Genomic DNA, 19,300 nt, shown 5'->3' on the forward strand with positions numbered 1-19,300 from the left:
CAGATCGAGTTCGAGGCCGCCCAGAGCGTTGCCAAGGTCATTGCCATGAGTCCTCTGGATATCAGGGGTGCTCGGGCTTTCTTCAGGCCTTGGCAGCATGGATTTGACCCAGCTGCGGCGGAGCAGGGAGAGCGCCTCTTCCACATTACAGTTTGTTTCCCTGGTCTCCGCCGGGAGTATCTTCCGCTCCTCTCCAGGCTCGGAGCACTGGTGGGCTCGGTTCTTGAGACGGGCCCCTCAGCAGCTTCAGTGGTGGCCAGAGCAGCTGGGCTACCTTCGGTCAGAGTGTTAGTATCTGACATCTCCTCCCTTCCTAAGGTCATTCAGCTACCTAGGATAGGGGGGGGGTGGATAGATCAGAGAGTGGAGTTCTCGGGGCTCCCGAACCAGTGCTTCATTTGCAGGCAGGTCGGTCATTTGGCCAAGGCCTGCCCTCGCAGGAGACCTCGGCCCTCACCACAGCAGCAGGCCACGGATGGCCCGCCCACAGATTCGGCTCGGCAGGCTGCCTCAGGGACACCTGCTCAGGCCACAGAGACCTCGGAGTGGCAGCCTGGACAGGGGCGCCGTCGAGGGAGACAGCCACCGCAGCACGCCCAGGTACCGCTGCAGCAGCAGCCACAGTCTCAGCCTCACTGGGTTCCCGTGAGGAACAGATTTGCTCCCCTTCAGGAGGAGACCCCTGCAGCGACCGAGGACCAGGAGATGCCAGCTCCCCCTCCTTCACCTCCTCCACACCCATCCCCTCCCACCGCCTCGCTTCCACCATCGCCTCCTCCCGCCCCCGCTCCGGTCTCGGCAGCGGCTCCCTCTCCTCCTCCCTCGCCTCCCCCTCCTCCCCCTCCTCCCGCCTCGCCTTCCCGGGAGGTCCTGGCAGCTCCCTGGCGCTCACCTGCAGTCCGGAGGGCGCTGAGCACTGACCTCGCTCGAGCATCACAGAGGAGACCTATGCCGATTAGGGCCTCACGGATTTCTTCTATTCGTAGTCGGCTGAGTCGCCTCGGCATTCGACAGCGCTCGGCGGCGTTTGATTATACCTTCACACGGCTTTTTGGAGCAGAGGGCCCCCATGAGCCAGCACCCATCCGAGTGCATGTAGTGATACCTCCGGCCCGCGGGGAGGAGGCACTAGACTCAGCAGTGGCCTTCTCGTTCCCTCTATGTGGACCTTGTGACCGGGAGTGGACTCTAGAGCTCGCTCTCAGCACGTTGAAGACTCAGGCAGTTGAGTTTTCACATCACATGAGCGATTTGGAGGTTACAGATGTGCTAGGCCGACTTTGGGAGTTGGCTCATTTTGTCTTGGATCCCGAGGGTGTGGATACATCCGGGATTCGACATTTGGTCGTGCGCATAGTTGCAGATTTGGCGCGCGACCCAGGATATGTGAGCATTCACGAGGTTACTATGTCAGAGGAGGAGGCAGTCGCCATGGGTCACAGCCACTGGCGCCTGATCCGGGATTCTTGCAGTACACCGGGTGGGCAGACTCGCAGCCGTTCGGATGGGGACTACTCTCCATCCAAGCCGCTTGCGAAGGCCCGCCGTACGGCTGAGACAGCATCCACCTCAGTAGGACATCCATGAGGATCATCTCATGGAATGTACAGGGCCTTGGCGGAGCACACTTTATACGCTATCGAGGCTGCTTGAGGCAGGAGCTACAGAGATGCATGGTTGGTGGCAGCATTGACATTCTGATGATGCAGGAGCACCACTTGGGTGAGAGCAGGATCCGGAGATATGGTTCGGTGATGCCTGGTAGATGGGACACTTTCTGGTCTGCAGGGTTTGGTCCGTTGGGTGGACAGGGAGGAGTATGCATGGTTATTGCAGATGCATGGCGGCAGGCCATTGTGGACCGAGGGATCATTGTGCCTGGTAGAGCACAGTATGTCATTCTGAGGATGCATGATGAGCTATTGGGTGTGCTCAACATCTATGCGCCCAATCATGCTAGTGCCAGAGCAGAGTTCTGGACTCAGGTTACAGATGCATTGCCAGAGGCCGCACATTGGTGTGTTGGGGGAGACTTCAACATGCTTGAGGACCCGGCAGATAGGGTGGGAGGCAGTCATGTTACAGTGCACGGCACGGAGCTTGCAGCTTGGGACCGGTTTTGTATGACACTGAGGATCACTGATGCATGGCAGCATGGGGCTTTCTCCCGGTCTCAGGACAGTCTTAGTTTCTCTCGGTCGGATCGCCGGCAGGGAGGGACTAATCTATCTCGGATTGATCGCTTTTATGTGGGCGATTGGTTGGGGGAGCGAGGGGGCTCCGTCGGCATTCTTGCTGGCACCTCATTTTCAGATCATGCGCCAGTTATACTGACTTTGGAGGAGGGGACACGGGAGCCCAGCTTGCAGTTGAGGATCCCAGAGAGGGTACTTGCAGACCCCAGTCTCGCTGAGGACATTGAGAGGATCTGGCATGATAGTCAGTGCTCTGACCAGGATGCAGCGGGCCAGTGTGCCCAGGGACTCATTGATCTTAGCTCCTTTCTACACGCTGCAGCTTTGACACGACTGGGAGAGATTCGCGAGCGGGAGCAACGGCTGAGACGCAGCCTTGCTTCGCTACAGCGCCTTCAGGAGCAGCAGCCTGCATGTGAGTGGGTGGCGTCCCAGCTGAGCCAGGCACGCCAGGAGGTTAGAGAGGCAGAGGAGCAGAGACATGAGTTTTACTATCGTCGTCAGGCCTCTCAGTGGACGCAGCTTGGTGATAGAGTGACTGGGGAGTTTTTTGAGATCACTGGACCCCGTCATGCGCGAGCAGGGGTTCGCCAGCTTGCTAGACCGGATGGATCGATAGCTACTGAGCTCGGGGAGATCAGAGCCATTGCCACTGCTTTTTATCGTGACTTGCTTTCAGCGGAGCCAGCCACTGAGGATCGAGATGTATGCAGACAGACTGTGTGGGCCCATGTGCAGAGGAGGGTCACAGACCATATGCGCACAGTTCTAGGTGCGCCTCTGTCAGAGATTGAGCTTGCCGAGGCCTTGAGGGTCCTGCCGCGACATAGTTGCCCAGGGGAGGACGGACTGACGCCGGCCTTTTTTATGCGCTATTGGGACCTTTTGGGGCCAGGCCTCCGCAGGGGCTTTCAGCATGTTTTGGACACTGGGGTGATGCCGCAGAGCTTTTCAGAGGGCTTGATCTATCTTATCCCCAAGGGGGAGGGAGTATCGGATGACATTCGGCATTGGAGGCCTATTACGATCCTCAATACTGTATACAAGGTCTTGGCAAAGGCCTTGAGTTTGAGGATCCAGCCCTTCCTGGGGGAGTTGATTCATGCTACTCAGACAGGATTTGTCAAGGAGCGCAGTATCCTTGACAACATCTTTACTTTCTGGGAGGCGACGGCCCGAGCTAGGTTTCTTGGCGAGGACTTGGTCGTGATGCTTCTCGATTTTGAGAAGGCATACGATAGAGTTGATTGGGGATTCTTAGAGGGCACTATGCTACGCCTGGGCTTTGAGCCAGGATGGATCAGAGGGGTGGCAGCTTTGTATTCCACAGCTCGCAGCCAGGTGCTGATTGCAGGAGGTCGGGGGCCGAGTTTTGAGCTGACCAGATCAGTCCGTCAGGGGTGTCCTCTCGCCCCTTTCCTTTTTCTCTTCTTTGCGGAGGCTATGAGTATGTATTTGACGGCAGAGGAGGTTGGTTTGAGAGGACTTCAGCTCCCAGTCCGGGGGGAGGATTTGCTTGATGCTGAGTTTGCAGACGACACGGGCTTATTTTTGCATGGCCAAGAGGCCAATCTTATTCGGGCAGAGCAGTCGCTCCAGGTTTTTAGTGCAGCTTCGGGAGCATTGATCAATTGGCGCAAGACAGTGGCCTTTTGGATCAGTAGTGCTCCCACTCCGGCATGGAGTCCGGACCCCGGTTTTAGATGGATTCCTCCCGGCACAGCAGTGCGGTATTTGGGATGCCAGATTGGCCTCGATTTGTCACCTGAGCAGCAGATTGCCCCGCTTCTTCTGAGCATTCGGAAGAAGCTATTGTATTGGAGTACAGCTCGACTATCCTTGGCTGGGAGGGTGGTGGTGGCAAATCAGGTGCTGTTAGCGACCATGTGGTACATTACGTCTTGCTGGATTTTTTCGAGCTCTTGCATCAGCCAGGTACAGAGGCTGATCAGGAACTTTCTGTGGTCTGGGCGGGACGGTCAGCCAGCTCGGGCAAAGGTTGCATGGGCAGTTATTACACTCCCGCTGGCTCAGGGCGGTTTGGGCATTATAGATCCAGTTGATCAGAGTAGAGCCTTATTGGGGAAGCTTATTGTTCGGGGGTTGCTTCCAGGCGCTGAGCCTTGGAAAGAGCTCCTCTTGCAGCGATTGCAGGCCCGGGCGCCTCCTGCAGGGGGTACTTGGGCACCAGAGATTCGCTGGATATTCATAGAGATGAGGAGGACAGGCCTCAGTAGAGGATGGGAGGACAGATTTGCTTTGAGTATCCTGAGAGCTTGGGAGTTGCTGAGACCGGGGCTCTCTCAGCGGCCTCCGTCTTGTGTTGAGGAGCGGGCCAGGCAGCCGCTCATCTGGAGCCCAGCGGTTCGTACAGAGCAGGGTCATATGCTGGGTTCTCGGCCTCGTCTAGCCTGGGGACCTTTAGCGGCAGGCCCAGCTCGTAGTTTTGGAGACTGGCAGGCTTTCTGCAGTCTACCAGAGGAGACCCAGGTGGAGAGGCTGAGTCACTTCAGAGGGGGGTTGATTATGCGGGATGATATTCAGGAGGCACTTTCAGAGGAGTGGTTCACACCTCTCGAGCCAGTGGCCCCACGGTGGATGGGTGCCTTCACACAGTTGGAGATCCTGATTGCTGTCAGAGCTAGCACTGAGGATGGCAGATGCCTCTATTATGAGATTCAGGATGAGGGCCGACTCCAGAGAGTGGAGGTGGAGTCGCCCTTGGTTGCAGAGTGCACCTTTCAGAGGATTCGGGTAGTAGCTGCCGCTTCTCGGAAGTGGCATATTGACCCCGACCCTGCTGACGTGCTCCCGGATTGGCGTATATGGGCATATGCAGCACGCCCCTTGGCCCGGCTACAGTGGGACCCCGGAGAGTACGAGTGGCATGATCCTTATGCATCCCTTGAGGCCACAGAGATCACTTTTTTCCAGTATACTGTTCGGCTGGGACGGCATATTTTGACGGCGAGGAGGACGGTTTCTCCAGCGGCAGCTGGGCATTGGCGATTGCAGGGACTATCACAGGAGTTCCTGGAGGATTTCTGGGCTCGACTCTGGGCTAGTCGACAGGCCCGCAGGATCTCGGCTTTTCAGTGGCTGGTCGCCCACAGGGGCTCAGCAGTTGGCACTTGGCTTGTTTATAGCGGTCTTCCGGCGGCCTGCGTCCGATGCGGCCACCCTATGGAGACACAGAGACATTGCCTTTGGGACTGCCCTCAGGCACAGCAGATCTGGCTGCGGATGCTGCGTATTCTAGCCCCCCTCTCTCCAGAGGGTATGTTTACGTGGGGTGCCGCTGCTTGGTCGACTTTGTCAGGGCCTGCTATGGGCTATGAGATGGAGCAGGGCAGTCAGGCCATCAGATTTATTAGGGGCCAGCCTCGCCTGGTTCCGGCACCGGATTTCTCGTCCGACAGCTGGACACAGGAGAGGGATTTACGATGGGAGCTCCTCAGCAGCCTCACCATCTGGTTCACCTGGAGGGCCCGGTGCTTCACGGCCTTTGAGGGGAGATTAGAGCCACCAGCAGAGACTGTTCGGGGGATTTGGCAGGAGTTGATCCACACCCTGCGAGGACAGTACGACCGCATCCGGGGAGACTCGGATGAGGCGATTTTACGGCGCCAGGCCTTTCATACCACTTGGCGCTGCGGCCCGTTCTACACCCTACACACGGGATCCCCCCGTTGGCACTACAGGCCACCTGTTTGGCTCTTCCCCCCCCCCATTGTATGATTTAGCCGCTCAGTCCTTTAGACTGATGCTTGTATTTTGCAGCACCTAGGGAGAGTCTCCCGGGCTGCCATGATGTATTCACTGCTCTTCTCTCTGTTAGGAGCAGGAGAGATCTCTTTTGTAGCCCTACGGGCGTTTTTTCTACATAACTAATGAAAGGATCTTTTCTCGGAAAAAAAAAAAATAAAAAAAATGATGGAGTCTGTCTTGGAGTCTTATGACTTGGCTGATTTCATTGTGGTTGGTGTTCCACGGCCAGAGTTGGAGGACGGGGAGCTTTTACCCTCTACTTGGAAAGAACGAGAGACTCAGGCACATTTGTGGGATCGTGTCAATGCCCGTGTGCGTTCTTTCATCTTCCTTAATTGCACACCATAGGTGATTAATCATATCAAACATATGACGCTGGCCAGAGGGATTTGACAGCATTTGGCTTCTCTATATAATAGGGTATCACCCATGAAGCGGATTTCCTTGGAAGTGCAGATGCGGGTGATGAATCCTGCAGAGTCTTCGACGATGTGGGAGCACATCAAGAAGTTGTAGGCTCTTCAGTAGGAGGTTCTTCAGGCTGGGAAGGAGATATCTTCAGAGAACATGGTCATCACTTTGTTGTCTCATCTAACCTCTCAGTATTCATTTTTACTCCTCTTTGATCACCTGTGGGAGGCTCAGCACTATCACATGGAAGGAGCTTGTGCCTATGGTGGCTTTATGCATTGTGTGAGAAGGGAGATGGCTTCCCTCTATGGTTAGGGTTTGCAATATACATTAGGGTTTGCTCCCGTGTGTGTCTCCTCTCCCTCTACCTGTTTTTCATCATGGTATCAGAGCCTGGTGCTCTCTATTAGGGTTTATGAGTGAGTGAGAGAGAGAAGAGGGAGAAGAAGCTGTGAAGCTTGCCATTGATCCTGTGAAGGTTGGAGCACACCGATTTCTATCAGATCTGAGAGCTTGGCCTACCGGGTAAGGACTACTAAACACCCTTGAGCGGATTGCAGGTGATTCAAGTACAAACAAGGCAAATTAGGGTTGCCCAAAGCAAAAGAAAATTTTGGTTTTTTGCAAGCTTTCCATTGGAGCTTGAAAGCGGTGATGTATTGTGAAAATAGATGCAATCTAGCAAAGGAACATGTATGTGACAAGGATTAATGTATTGGCAACTCATGTGCAAGCCCTAAATTGAATTTGGAGCCAAGACGGCACTATGTGGTCTGACCCAGGAGGGATGAGTGAGAACCTCACAGGAGAGACATCATCGTCTACGCAGAGACACAACAGAGTCCTGAGAGGGGACTACTGTACATAGCGGGTTATAAGTGGGAGTCAGCCTTTCGGGGTGAGACCCGCATGCTAGGAGGGGTACGAGGCTCAGTCCTCGACAGATCACAGCTCAAGCCACCGATTCTTAGAATCGTCCGGAAGGACGAGGAGGCACAACACCTATGGGTGCGGCTACAACTGACTTGAGAGAGAGCTATCTATATTGCAGTATGCTTTTTCCCGCTGAGCCACTCCCCTTATGCTGAGCAGCATAGCTAGTCACCTTTCCTACCACTCTACATTGATATTATGGAGTTCTCTTGCGTGGGTGAAGTCCTCTTATTGGGCGACTTCAACACCAGGACCAGGAGCCACTAGGTTCGTCTCATGAGATCATCACATGATAGGGAGGTGACAACATTTGATAGATACCTCCTAGAGCTCGGAGCTGCACATGGTCTCGTTATCCACAGTGGGACACTGGCCCTCCTCGGGTGCCTTCCACACCAAGGGGGCTCTAGCACCGTGGATTACCTACTAGGATCTTCGGCTTTGGCACACCTTATGCCTGACTTCTCCACCCCACCACCCCCAATCAATGCCGACCACACCTATCTCCCCTTCACCCTCATGTGCACACTACCACTTTTGCCACCACCACCACTGTCACATGCACTCTGCACTGTAGTGCATGGTGACAAGATGGCTCATCATCAGTGCAACACTGTACAGCAGTAGAACCCTTTAGGATTTCATATTTGTCGTCCTCTTTCCAATGGTGCCCTCAACTTCTTGGTCAATAAAGTTTGACTTTTGCTTTTTCTTGCTTTTTGACCAAGACTGATGCTTTTACCAATGCCAACATTAGGAACTATGTTTCCATGTGTCAATCATCCTGTCCATGTGTCCGGGCATGAGTTCTATCATGTGAAAAGAGCTTCGAGGACCAAATAGTTACAAGCTCCAAATCCAAGACATGCTCCACCGCCACCACACCACCTTCTCATGTACCGTGAGAGAAGGGGATCTCTCGGCCTTACTCAGTAACTCCATGCTCGACATACTTGAGAGAGGTGTACCCTCTCGAGGATGATGTGCCCCTGGTGCTTCATACTCTTAGGCAATCCATGATGAGATTCTCTTGTAGTAGTGCTTATATATCCTATGTACCCCCACATGATGATCATTGTATAAGCCTCTACTTTCAAAGAGCTATGTTAGTTGTATTTGTTTTGTTTTCCTTTGCCATGATGAGACATACATGGATAGCTTTGTATCACTTTGTTCTCATAGACCCATTGGGTCTTTTTAGAAGACATTTAATATAACTTGCTTTCTATGCGGCTACCATCGAACTCTTCCACCATTAAAATCTTTTCTCTCTTGTTCCTTAACCACTGTATGCAGCCATAATTCACCTCTTTGTTTTTCTAACATCTTCTTTCTTGTCATCAAACCACTCTATGCATTCATAATCCACCTCTTCCACCCTCAAATCTCCTTTTGTGTTTCTAAACCACTTCTCTAGCATCAAACCTTTTTTTTCTTGTTTCATGCTGCCATAATCCATCTATTTCTCCACTAAACCTCTTCTTTGTGTTCCCAAAGAGATGACTTTGTTACCATTTCAATTATTTTGATTTGATTCTGAGCCTAGAGCTTAATCTTTGAGCTTTGATATCATAGTATCAATGGTATAATATGGTGATTGATGATCCATGTTAAGATTTACTATGGCATGGATACATATATTGTCTAGATCATTTTGTTAGGTTGTGGGTCATGGTCATCTATTTAGAGGCATACTGCTTATTCTTGTTATGTAGTCTAATATCTCCCCATAAATTTACTAAAATTCAAAATTACTAAATCTTATGTACCTAAATGTCTCGTATTTGAAGGTTCTAACCAGCTTGTGTGGTTTTTTTTTTTCAGGTGTACTTGAGTAGTGTTGAAGGAGTGTGTGGTTCAAGAGAGTTTGGAAGTAAACTTTCATACAGAGGTGCTGTACTTCTTAATACCCCTCATCCAAAACCTGTGCAGTGCAGAGAGCTAATATAAGATCATTGCAAAAGTACTATTTGTTGATATAAGTATTCAAATGAAGAATACTATCTGTTTTTCTGTATCATATTATGCAAAAGTTGAAATGCCAAGTAGGCACTTTCTGGTATGTGCCCTGTAGGACCAATTGAAGTAGATACTCCTGCTGTATTGTATCTCTTCTGTGTTTGAAAATCACTTAATTAAGATTTGATAGTAGCTTAGCACAATGATTGATTTATAAGTTGCACACATACCTCTGTGTGTGTGTGTGTGAACACAGTAATAAGTGATGTAAGAACTCCTTGGAATCTGTGCAATTTCATAACAAGTGTGGAATAGTCTCATTCAAGCACAAGCACCATACACATTTAGTAATAGCAATTCTTTTTTTTGCCAAATATGTGCCAATAGCAAGTACTCCTACAATACATCTCCATGGGAACAGTCTCTGTTTGATGGGGAGTTTACTATTCCATATCGCTTGCAAATTTTGCTTCCATTGTTTTTCTATTTTGTTCAATTGCCATATCCCATTTGCATGCTATGAAAACCATGGGTGAGGGATGATCAATCTGTAAATCTTTGATGCTGTAATTTGAGCAAAAGGAATTGTAGTAGAAGCCTGAAGCCCTACTTTTATGTAATGTCTAGTCTTGCAATCTTTTCTATTGAGGGTCATGCAATACATCTTGAAAGCGTTGCATTTGATTGTTTATATGCTTCCATGTAGTCCTATAATGCATATCCAATCCCCGTCTTATTTGTGCTTGTGGAAATGACAATATCCTTCCATCACAAGATATCACATCCTACCCAATGTTCATACCTTTAGTGGATAGAAAATAGCTCTTCTAGGAGTTGTAATTGCCAATGGAGCAGTAAAGACTTTACTCCAATATTTGTTTTCTTGTCTCATAGAATTTCCTATTTGTGGAGGTCTCCGAGACCAATGTGAGTATTGCAACACTTCTTTCCTATCAACAATCAATTTGCTTGTGTATGGGCAACCTGGAATCTTGCCTTGCACAAGCCCAAAGAATATGTCCCACTATTGTAGCTGACATTTACCAAAGGAAGTTGCTTTAAATTTTTTACACATTTCCACTACCATGAGCGTCCAAGGTTGTTCATGAGGCAGGAAAGTATGTAACATTGTTGCTTTTTTGCCAACACATGATAGTGAATATTTAGAACATTTAGTCCACCATACATTTTAGGTGAGCAAAGCTTCTGATACCTTAGCAGCCTCAATGTTTTTTGTGCTTTTTTTTAAAATCTCCATAATACTTCCATTGTCTATGACATGAAAGAAGAAATTTGCTTTTTTGACCATATCAACAGTGGCAAGAAAAACTGGATGTATGCCTTGAGAATAGATTGTACAATGTGAAGCTTGACATGAAGCGGCCATGTAGGCAATTTCCAATAATCTAGTTTCATTTGTATTTTTTGCATTACCCATTTAGTAGCATCCCGATGAGAGACATTCCAACCCACTGAATATCCAAACTGACAATTTAAGTGGGTGTGGGAGAATTTGCCAAGGCCATAAAATATTGTGCCAGTCTTCTTCCCTTAAAGGCAACAATTTCGATTATTTGAAGTTCATAAACAGCCCTGCAGCCTCACCAAATAGCTCCAGAGCCTGCCTAAGTATACATAGATCATTCCGGTTATTTTTCAGAAAGGTGGAGTCATTGGCATAAGCCTGTCAGATATCCGGGCATATGTTTTCTAGAAACTTTTGGATCTTTGGCAGATTGGCAAGGAAATTGACAGACAAAGCTCCTTCATTGGATGGACAAGATTTTGGGCACTTTGGACAATCTGGATTGGTCACAATCGGTTGGCTTTCCAGTCGCCTCAGATTGAGAAGTATTACTACTTCCGTCAACATTGCGTCACTCTTTATATTAGTGTGTTCAGCTACAACAGCTAGACCAATTGCAGTTGGACTTGTTTTTTCACTGCTTTTAGTTGTATAAGAAGTGCCCTCACCTTGGAAGCTCTTCTCTTTATACAGTAAAGAAATAGAAAGTGTGGTTTTACAAAAAAGAAAAAAAGTGTGTGTGTGTGTGTATTGACAGCACTTCTAATTTTGAAGCAGGAAAAAACAAGTTGGTAAGCAGAAATTATTCAGATGTTCTCTTGGGTGCCTTCATAAATTTTCCTGCATTCTTGAGCTTCACAGATGCTGCTCATGCAGAGTCTTCAAGGCAGGAGTTAGATGTGATATATGGTGACATAGGTGCTGGCTCAGAGCTGGGTGTACAAGCATTGTATCTTGCAGCCCTACTTGGCTTGGTCGGAGTGGGCAGTTTCTTTGTTGTCCGACAGCTTTTGATCCGCAGAGAACTCGAGTCAGCAGCGAAAATCTTGCAGGTGCGCTGGAAATAGCAATTGGTTTTGCATTAACTAATCATTGCCAAAATGGATCTCTTCAGATCAAAGGTGGTGAGTACTGTAATATGAGTTAACCTAGTGGGGGGATATATGCTAAAATTTAAGTGCATGCACATGTGCACACGCCAGCCCACCCGCCTGACCACATCCACATGCACCGCACGCACGCCCAAGCGCTAGAGCCTGGCACCATGTGCACACACCCGCACCCCTGCACCACATCGACAAGTGCATCAGGGGGTTGTGCACGCGCACACATATAAGCTTGATCCTTTACATAATGCTGTACTTTTTATTGCAGGACCGAGTTCGGACTGGTGAAGCGGTGCCTGTGGAATACTTTGAGCTTGGAGCAGTTATGCTGCGGAAAAAGTTCTTTGTGCTTGCTGCAAAATATTTGGAGCAAGCAATTGAGAAGTGGGATGGAGACCCCCAGGATCTTGCGCAGGTCTTGTGATCTTTTATTTTGTCTGCTTAGCCTTTCTTTGCAATCAATTCCTTTCTGCTGTATGCAACTGATTTCTGTATTGCCCTTGAACTCTGTTATCAGTTCAGATTCCAGTACAATTGTTTGTGAGTCTCAAGCTTTCACTAGAATGGTATATGTATGAGCTTTTAGGGTTGCAGTGTTGCTCACAATTGCAGGGGTACCTGTTTTTTTCTCCAGGTACACAATGCTCTTGGATTTAGTGTGGTTAGTGATGGAAAAATTGACAAGGGTATAGCAGAATATGAGAAAGCTGTGAAGCTTCAACCAGGCTATGTTGTAGCATGGAACAACTTGGGCAGTGCGTATGAGAAGAAAAAGAATCTGCCCAAGGCACTGAAAGCTTATGAACAGGCACTTTTTTTTGATCCAAATAATAGTGTGGCCAGGGAATATCGGGATGCTTTGAAAAAACGACTTGACCGGCTTGTAGGAGTCCCTGTAAAATATGATTGAAGCTATTAGCGATGTGCATTTTCTCATGCCTCTCCATTATCTTTTGTTTCTAAATGTGCCCACAACTAAAAGAAGGTTTTAATATGTGGTCAAGAGCATGTATGGTGTGTAAGGTTATTAATGAGTTTTTTTTACACACCTTCAGCCTTGTAGAAAGAGCTTTCAACCCTTCCTATAGTTATGACAGATTATAAAGCATTTGTGTGCTAATCGTTTGTGTTGGTTAAATAATGTGTAACCTTCATATGTGAACTATGCCAGCACATTGAGGCATAAATCTTTCCACATGGGTCTTAGGCGAGGTGGGTCCGCATCAGCCCGAGTCCAAGGTTGGTCCACGGATCCACCTTATGGGTGTCCTCCTCCTTCTGGGTCCGGAAGAAGCTGGTGATGGTCGGCTGGTGTGAGAGGGGTCAGGGTGGTTTTGGGGCCGAAGCTCTCTCAAGAAAGTGTCCCTGTGTTTGCAGCAGAGCTTGAGCAGGAAGAGCCCTAGGTAGTACTGGTCCGGGAAGTCGATAATCCTGAAAAGTGGGACAAATCCTTCATGGAACCCACAGTGAAACCTCATAGTATACTTGGTAGTGATATATGTAATGCTCCTTTGTCTCAACCTTGTGTGGCATAATCGGCAATCCTCTCCTGCTGCCTAGGTCTCCATATGAGCTCTCCAGCTTTGGTGCGCATTGAGGATATTGTGAGATAGATGGGCATTCTATTTCTTGACTAAAAATGCTGCAGGAGAAGAAACTGTTAACTGGATCTAGGGTTGACAATCTGTTGTTAGGTCGAAGACCAGGATGAAACTATGTGATGTATGTAGTGTGCAATACTCTTGTCTATCTTGTGGGCACAACAAATTGAAGTTACAAACAATAAGGAAGCCTCCTGCCTATAGTTGCCTTGAGGGAGCATACAGTGGTGGAGGGGGCACACAGAGATGCTCTTGTGCATGTCCTCCATGTCTTTCTGGTGTAGTGCTGTCTGGCCCTGACTGTTGCAGCTGCCCTATGGTTGCCTTGAGGGAGCATACCGCAGTGGAGGGGGCACACAGAGTTGCTCTTGTGCATGTCCTCCATGTCTTTCTGGTGTACTGCTGTCTGGCCCTGACTATTGCAGCTGCCCACTGCTCTGCGCTGTCCCATCTAGCGACAAAGGAAGAATTCAGCAGGGTCGAACTCTCTTTCACAGAGAGACACACAAGCAGCAGATCAAGAGGTGCCGAGGAAGATTCTCTGGTGAGGGTATGATCAGTCAGATGGATGGGAGGCCTGCAGCTCGAGCCATGACAACTGCTGTTATTTTGGGAGTCTCAATCACCCGAGAGAAGGTCATGACACACTTGCAGGAGGCTTGAGAAGCAAGCCGTGGTGCCACCTAGCAAAGGAGTGCATGCATTGCGTACTGCGATGGGGCTCAGATACGATCCACAATCTGTTAGGGCGTCCATGTCAAACTCAACCCGTATGTATCCCTTGCTGAGGAACTGAATGTTCAAAATTTGGCAGGTTGTAGGAGATAGCAAATTTGCCATTGGGTGAGTCTTCTGCCAGCAGACCTGCAGATGATGGTGGTGGCCTCCAAAGAGGCAACTAAGGGAGACAGGAGCTGGAGGTCTGCTTCAGAAAAATGGCAAAAGAGGGTCGCCTTGGGTGGTAAAGATGGAGCAGCTTCCGGGGGTTGTTTGGGGGTGCTCTTCCACAAAGGCCTAAATAGGGAGCACCCATCGCAACTGGGAAGCAGCAAGAGGCATGACGAGGGGATACGGGCAGGGTGAGGGTGATGGCAGCAGGGGCTGCTGAGGGCGAGAAGGAAGGGGAAGCGGGGCAGGAGTGGGCATGCGAGGCAGGCAATGAGGGTTGGAGAAAACACACATGGCAGCGGATTTCGGCGCTGAGGATTGTGGTGGGGCAAGGGGCACAGCAGGCAACTGTGTAGGTGGTGCAATGGGTAACAGGGAAGAATACACACCGTTGTGAATGCCAACTGCCCCTTCAATTCCTGAGGCTGTCTGGCCAGTAGTCTCTCTTACCCTATTATTTATATGTAAAAGGTTTGTATATACATAAGGTTCAGGGGATTTGAAATTGGAAATGCCTAAAGCAATGGTCGATGGGCATTAAGGTTAAAGTAAAAGGGAAGTAGATGGTGCAAGCCCAAAGGCCACAGAAGTAGGCGTTCCAAGCCCAAAGGCCACAGAAGTAGGCGTTCCCTTGAAAGGGTAGTTGAGGAGGCATTGGAGAGTGAAAAGGCCATGCCCAGTCAATGAAAGGTCAAGGGGCTGAAGTTGGAAGGTCATACATCACTTAGGCTTATATAACCGTGTGTTTAGGGTCCATTTGGGATATTGGTAGGTGGAGAATCAAAGTTTTAGTCTTACAAGTTCTCAAGCTTATAATGCAAAGAGCATTACATTGGTATCAAAGCTAAGTTCTATCTCTTCCATGTTTCCACTGAGCTCTTCATTGCGAACTTTAATCTCTTTTCTATTCATTTTCATAAGCTAATCCTTATAGTTTTCAAATCTTCTCCATACAAATATCTATTGCTTATTAGATTGGGCATGTCTCTTGCCTAATAGATTGAGTATACTTTTTGTCTAATAAATTGGGCATACTTTGGAGATTTTACATGAAGCAAGTGGAGTATATGAAAATCTTAAGGAATCATTGAAGCAAATATCAACAAGGAGGAATTAACGGAATTGTTCTTCACATCATTAGAGATAATTCATAATTACCCAACTAAGTAAGGTCGTTGTGTTGTATCTTTTTTTGTTTGTAAGAAATTTTTCATTTTGTTATCTTTCTTAAAGAAATATCTTCTTGAAAATGAAGAAGATTGGAATTGGGAGGAGTGGGATGATTGTTCTATGGAACAAAAGAATTTAAATTTCACTCAATATATATAGCTTGCTATAGAGAAATTGTCTTAAAACTTAAGGGTATAGACAATTTTTAAAAAGTAAGGCTTCATTAGAGGCCTAAAAAGAGAGCATAAGAAGGAAGTTCGCTTCAAAGGGCCAAAAAACTTAGATGAGGCTAGAAGATTTGTAAAAAAAATTAACGATACCATGAGTAATAGTAATCATAAAGAAAAAGATAAGAATTTTTCATATAAGCCTCATGGAGAACATTTTGGCTTTCAAAAAAGAAATGGTTTTTTCTTTAAAAGAGAGAACCTTCAAAAAAGCAAAAATCTAATTCTAGTAAGTTTCTAAAAGAGCAAGATTTTGGGAGAACGGTTAAAGAAAAACTTTGTTTCTCTCATCTTGAGTTGGGTTATGATAAAAAGCAGTTCTAAGTCCCAAGGACAAGAACTTACTGGGAATGGTAATGATAAACTTAAAGAAAAATTAGTGCATACTATTCAAGTGTTAACACTTAAGGATTCTCTTAAATATAAATCGATCGAGATTTATCATTTTGATGAAAAGCATTGTTGTATGGTGGTAAAATCTATGTGGAAACCATCATTTGGACCACATGATTTGGTTCAAGTATATGGAAATATTAAAGATAAAAAAGTTAGAATTCTCATAGATGATACAGTCACATATAACTTTTTAAATTACAACTTGGTTAAGAAACTTAAGTTACCTCAAGTTCCAAGCTCTCATAAGTATATAGTATCATTAGCCAATGGCTATGATAAAGATGAGTGGGACATTTTGGTAAACCAAGTTGGGATAGCTTCAAGAGTATGAAGCACTTTTGGATTTTCAAGTGATGTGTATGTCGACCACATGTAATTCTTGGGAGAGAATGGTTATTTTCATTGGAGGAAACACTTTTGAGAAGCTATTTGCAGAATACACTAACATTTGAGCATAAAGGAAAATTTATTACATTGTAAGGAGAGCACAATGTACCATCTTCTCCTTTGATATGTAATATTGAGCTTCAAAAGCTTCATCAAGATAATGGAATAGAACAAATGTTTTTCTGTTATGCAATGTCTCGATTTAAAAACCATTGTGAAAAGTTTGATTCAAGTATTTGTGAAGTAGTTAATTCTTCTTTGAACAATTTATTAGAAGAATTTAAAGATGTTTTTTTGGAAACATTGCCAAAAGGTTTACCTCCGGATAGAGGGATAAATTATTCCATACAAGCATTGCCAAAAGGCTTAGCTACGCGGATAGAGGGATAAATCATCCCATAGAAGTTTTAAAGGATTCAAAGTCAATTAGTAAGCCACCTCATAGAGTAAGTTTAACTGAAAGACAAGAAGTTAAAAAGCAGTAGTCTTTATTAGGCCAAGTACTTAAGTCTTCATGGGCTCATCAATAATATTGGTGAATGTTATGGCTCACCCTAACTCTCCTTGAAACACATCAAAAAAGAGATCACCTGGTGAACCGCAACTGTCGTGAGGATCTTTCCAATGGCCGAGCTCGTAACCCTTGAGGTCTCCAAGCTCTACAACTCCTTGAGAAGCAATTCTACCGCGTCTCCCGCGAGCGTTGTCACATCGTCGTATTGCACTACAGGTTCTCGTCCCTCCTCTCACCTCACTTCATTCACACACACTCACTAGCATGCTTTAGGGAGAGAGATTAGCAAGAGGATTAACAAGAGCAAGACTCAATTGCACAATGGGAGAGTATGTTGTATTATGAGAGAAATTCACTTATATACATGGCCATAAGTGTTCACACTCACTTAAACTATGGCTAGCAAGCACTTTAGGCTCATAGAGGCCTAATGCTATTACAATGACTACTCTCACAATATATCCATGAAGTACATCACTTAGGACTTCATCCTAACTTGCTACCACATGCTCTTGAAACGAAAATTGCCATAAATACTCCGTCAGACCATTATTACGGGCGCCCGTCCAAGTTGTAGCTTTGGATACTATTGCTTCATATCTTGAATGTATGACCCTTTGGTGTATCTACCATGACTCCTTGATGTAAGATAATGGTGGTAGCTCTTGTTAATCCTAGAATTGGATTAACAGTGAAGAAAAAGATGGATCTATGCGCTTGCATAGATTATCATGGATTGAATGCAATCACAATAAAAAATAACTTATCTATTCTCAGGATAGATTAGTTGTTTAATTAACTCAAAGGTGATAAATATTTTAGTAAGATAAGAATATTATCAAATAAGAAGTAAAATTGAAGATGTGCCAAAAATAGCATTTAGGAAATCTTTTGGGCGCTATTTTGGTCTAACTAATGCTCTTGCTACTTTTATGACCATGATGAACACTATACTTCATCCTTATTTAGAGAAATTTGTAGTTGTTTTTATTGATGATATACTAGTCTTTAGTCAAAATGAACAAGAACATATTGAACACCTTAGAAAAGTATTTCAATTATTGAGAAAAAATAATTTATTTGTTAAAAAATATAAATGTGTTTTTTTCAAAAAAGAAGTGCAATATCTTTGACATAGTGTGTCTGAGGAGGAAGGGATTTGTATGGATCATGATAAAGTTGAAGCTATATTGAGATGGAAGGTCCCATCTAATATAGATGAGTTACAAACCTTTTTAGGACTAGCTGGGTTTTATCAAAAGTTTATAAGGAATTATGTTAAGATAGCTATTTCAATGACGAACCAACTTAAAGGAAAAGGAAAATAATTTAGTTGGTGTTGAAAAATCAAAAGTAGTAATAGCTACTGCTCCTATTTTGCAAATAGTGGATCCAAATGAACCATTTGTATTGGAAACGGATGCTAGTAAATTTGATGTAGGAGCAGTATTATTGTAGAAGGGAAGGCCAGTTGTATTTGAAAGTAAAAAGTTCGACAAAGCTCAAAGTAACTATTCAACTTATAAGAAAGAACTGTTTGCAATTGTGCATGCTCTTAAAAAGTGGCGTCATTATTTATATGGTGCCAATTTTGAAGTATTGTCTGACCACGAAAGTATTAAATGGTTAAGTACTTAAAAGAAGTTAAAAGGTAGGAAGGCTAGATGGGCTAAAATCCTACAAGAGTTTGAGTTTCAAATCAAATATAGAAAAGAAAAATTTAATATCGTGGTAGATGCTCTAAGCTCACCCATGATAAATGAGTTGAGTTTTACTCAACTAGAAAGTGAGTTGCTGGCTCACTTAAAAGAAAAATGTGCTAATGGTCATAGCTATCAAGTAGTTTGGAATTACTTGATTAAAAAAGATAACTCTCAAATAGAGAGTAAAGAAAATGCAACTGCTAGTAATAAAAGAGTGTCACTTAAAAAAGATAGTGGTTTAAAGAAATCACTTAAAGAAGGGTCAATAAGTGAAAAAGATCGTTGGAAATTTTTTCCATTTATAATGGTTACTTGTTATATACATCTGTGTACCCAAAGAAGAAATTATTCTCGTGAGAATATTTTACTAGAATGTTATGACAATCCAAGTGCGGGGCACCCGAGAATTTCTAAGACCTATGCACTTGTTAAAAGACAGTTCTATTGGGCAGGGTTAAAGAAGAATGTCCAAAATTATGTTATAAAATGTCCTAAGTGCTAAGTCAATAAAGCTAAGCGTCTAAAAGTAGGTGGAATATTACAACCACTACAAATACCTGAGGGTAAGTGAGAAAGTATTTCTATGGATTTCATAGTAGAACTATCTCGAACTAGTCGAGGGCGTGATTCAGTGTGGGTAGTAGTGGATAGGTTAACCAAGTTAGTATAATTTATATAAACTAAAATAGAAGTAAAAACACCAAAATTGGCTAGAATGTTTATCCATCATCTATGT

At 45.7% G+C, this 19,300-nt stretch overlaps 1 protein-coding gene across 4 annotated transcripts in view; it reads left to right on the forward strand.

The window, feature by feature from the left end:
- LOC147637771 (tetratricopeptide repeat domain-containing protein PYG7, chloroplastic-like) overlaps positions 1-12,798 on the forward strand; it is a 53,830-nt gene extending 41,032 nt beyond the window's left edge. Inside the window, exons 2-5 of one of the 4 annotated variants that reach the window (XM_086799590.1) lie at positions 9,132-9,198; positions 11,347-11,624; positions 11,947-12,093; positions 12,313-12,798. In XM_086799590.1, coding sequence (XP_086655716.1) covers positions 9,132-9,198; positions 11,347-11,624; positions 11,947-12,093; positions 12,313-12,588 — 768 coding nt within the window. In that variant the 3' untranslated portion in view covers positions 12,589-12,798. The remainder of the gene's footprint in view (positions 1-9,131; positions 9,199-11,346; positions 11,625-11,946; positions 12,094-12,312) is intronic. The other 3 variants (XM_086799592.1, XM_086799591.1, XM_086799594.1) reach the window with 3 other exon arrangements.
- The last annotated feature ends 6,502 nt before the right edge of the window (positions 12,799-19,300 follow it).

Source organism: Cibotium barometz, chromosome 6 (assembly GCF_041138505.1).
Source record: "Cibotium barometz isolate CiBa-2024 chromosome 6, ASM4113850v1, whole genome shotgun sequence".
NCBI classification, from domain to species: Eukaryota; Viridiplantae; Streptophyta; class Polypodiopsida; order Cyatheales; family Cibotiaceae; genus Cibotium; species Cibotium barometz.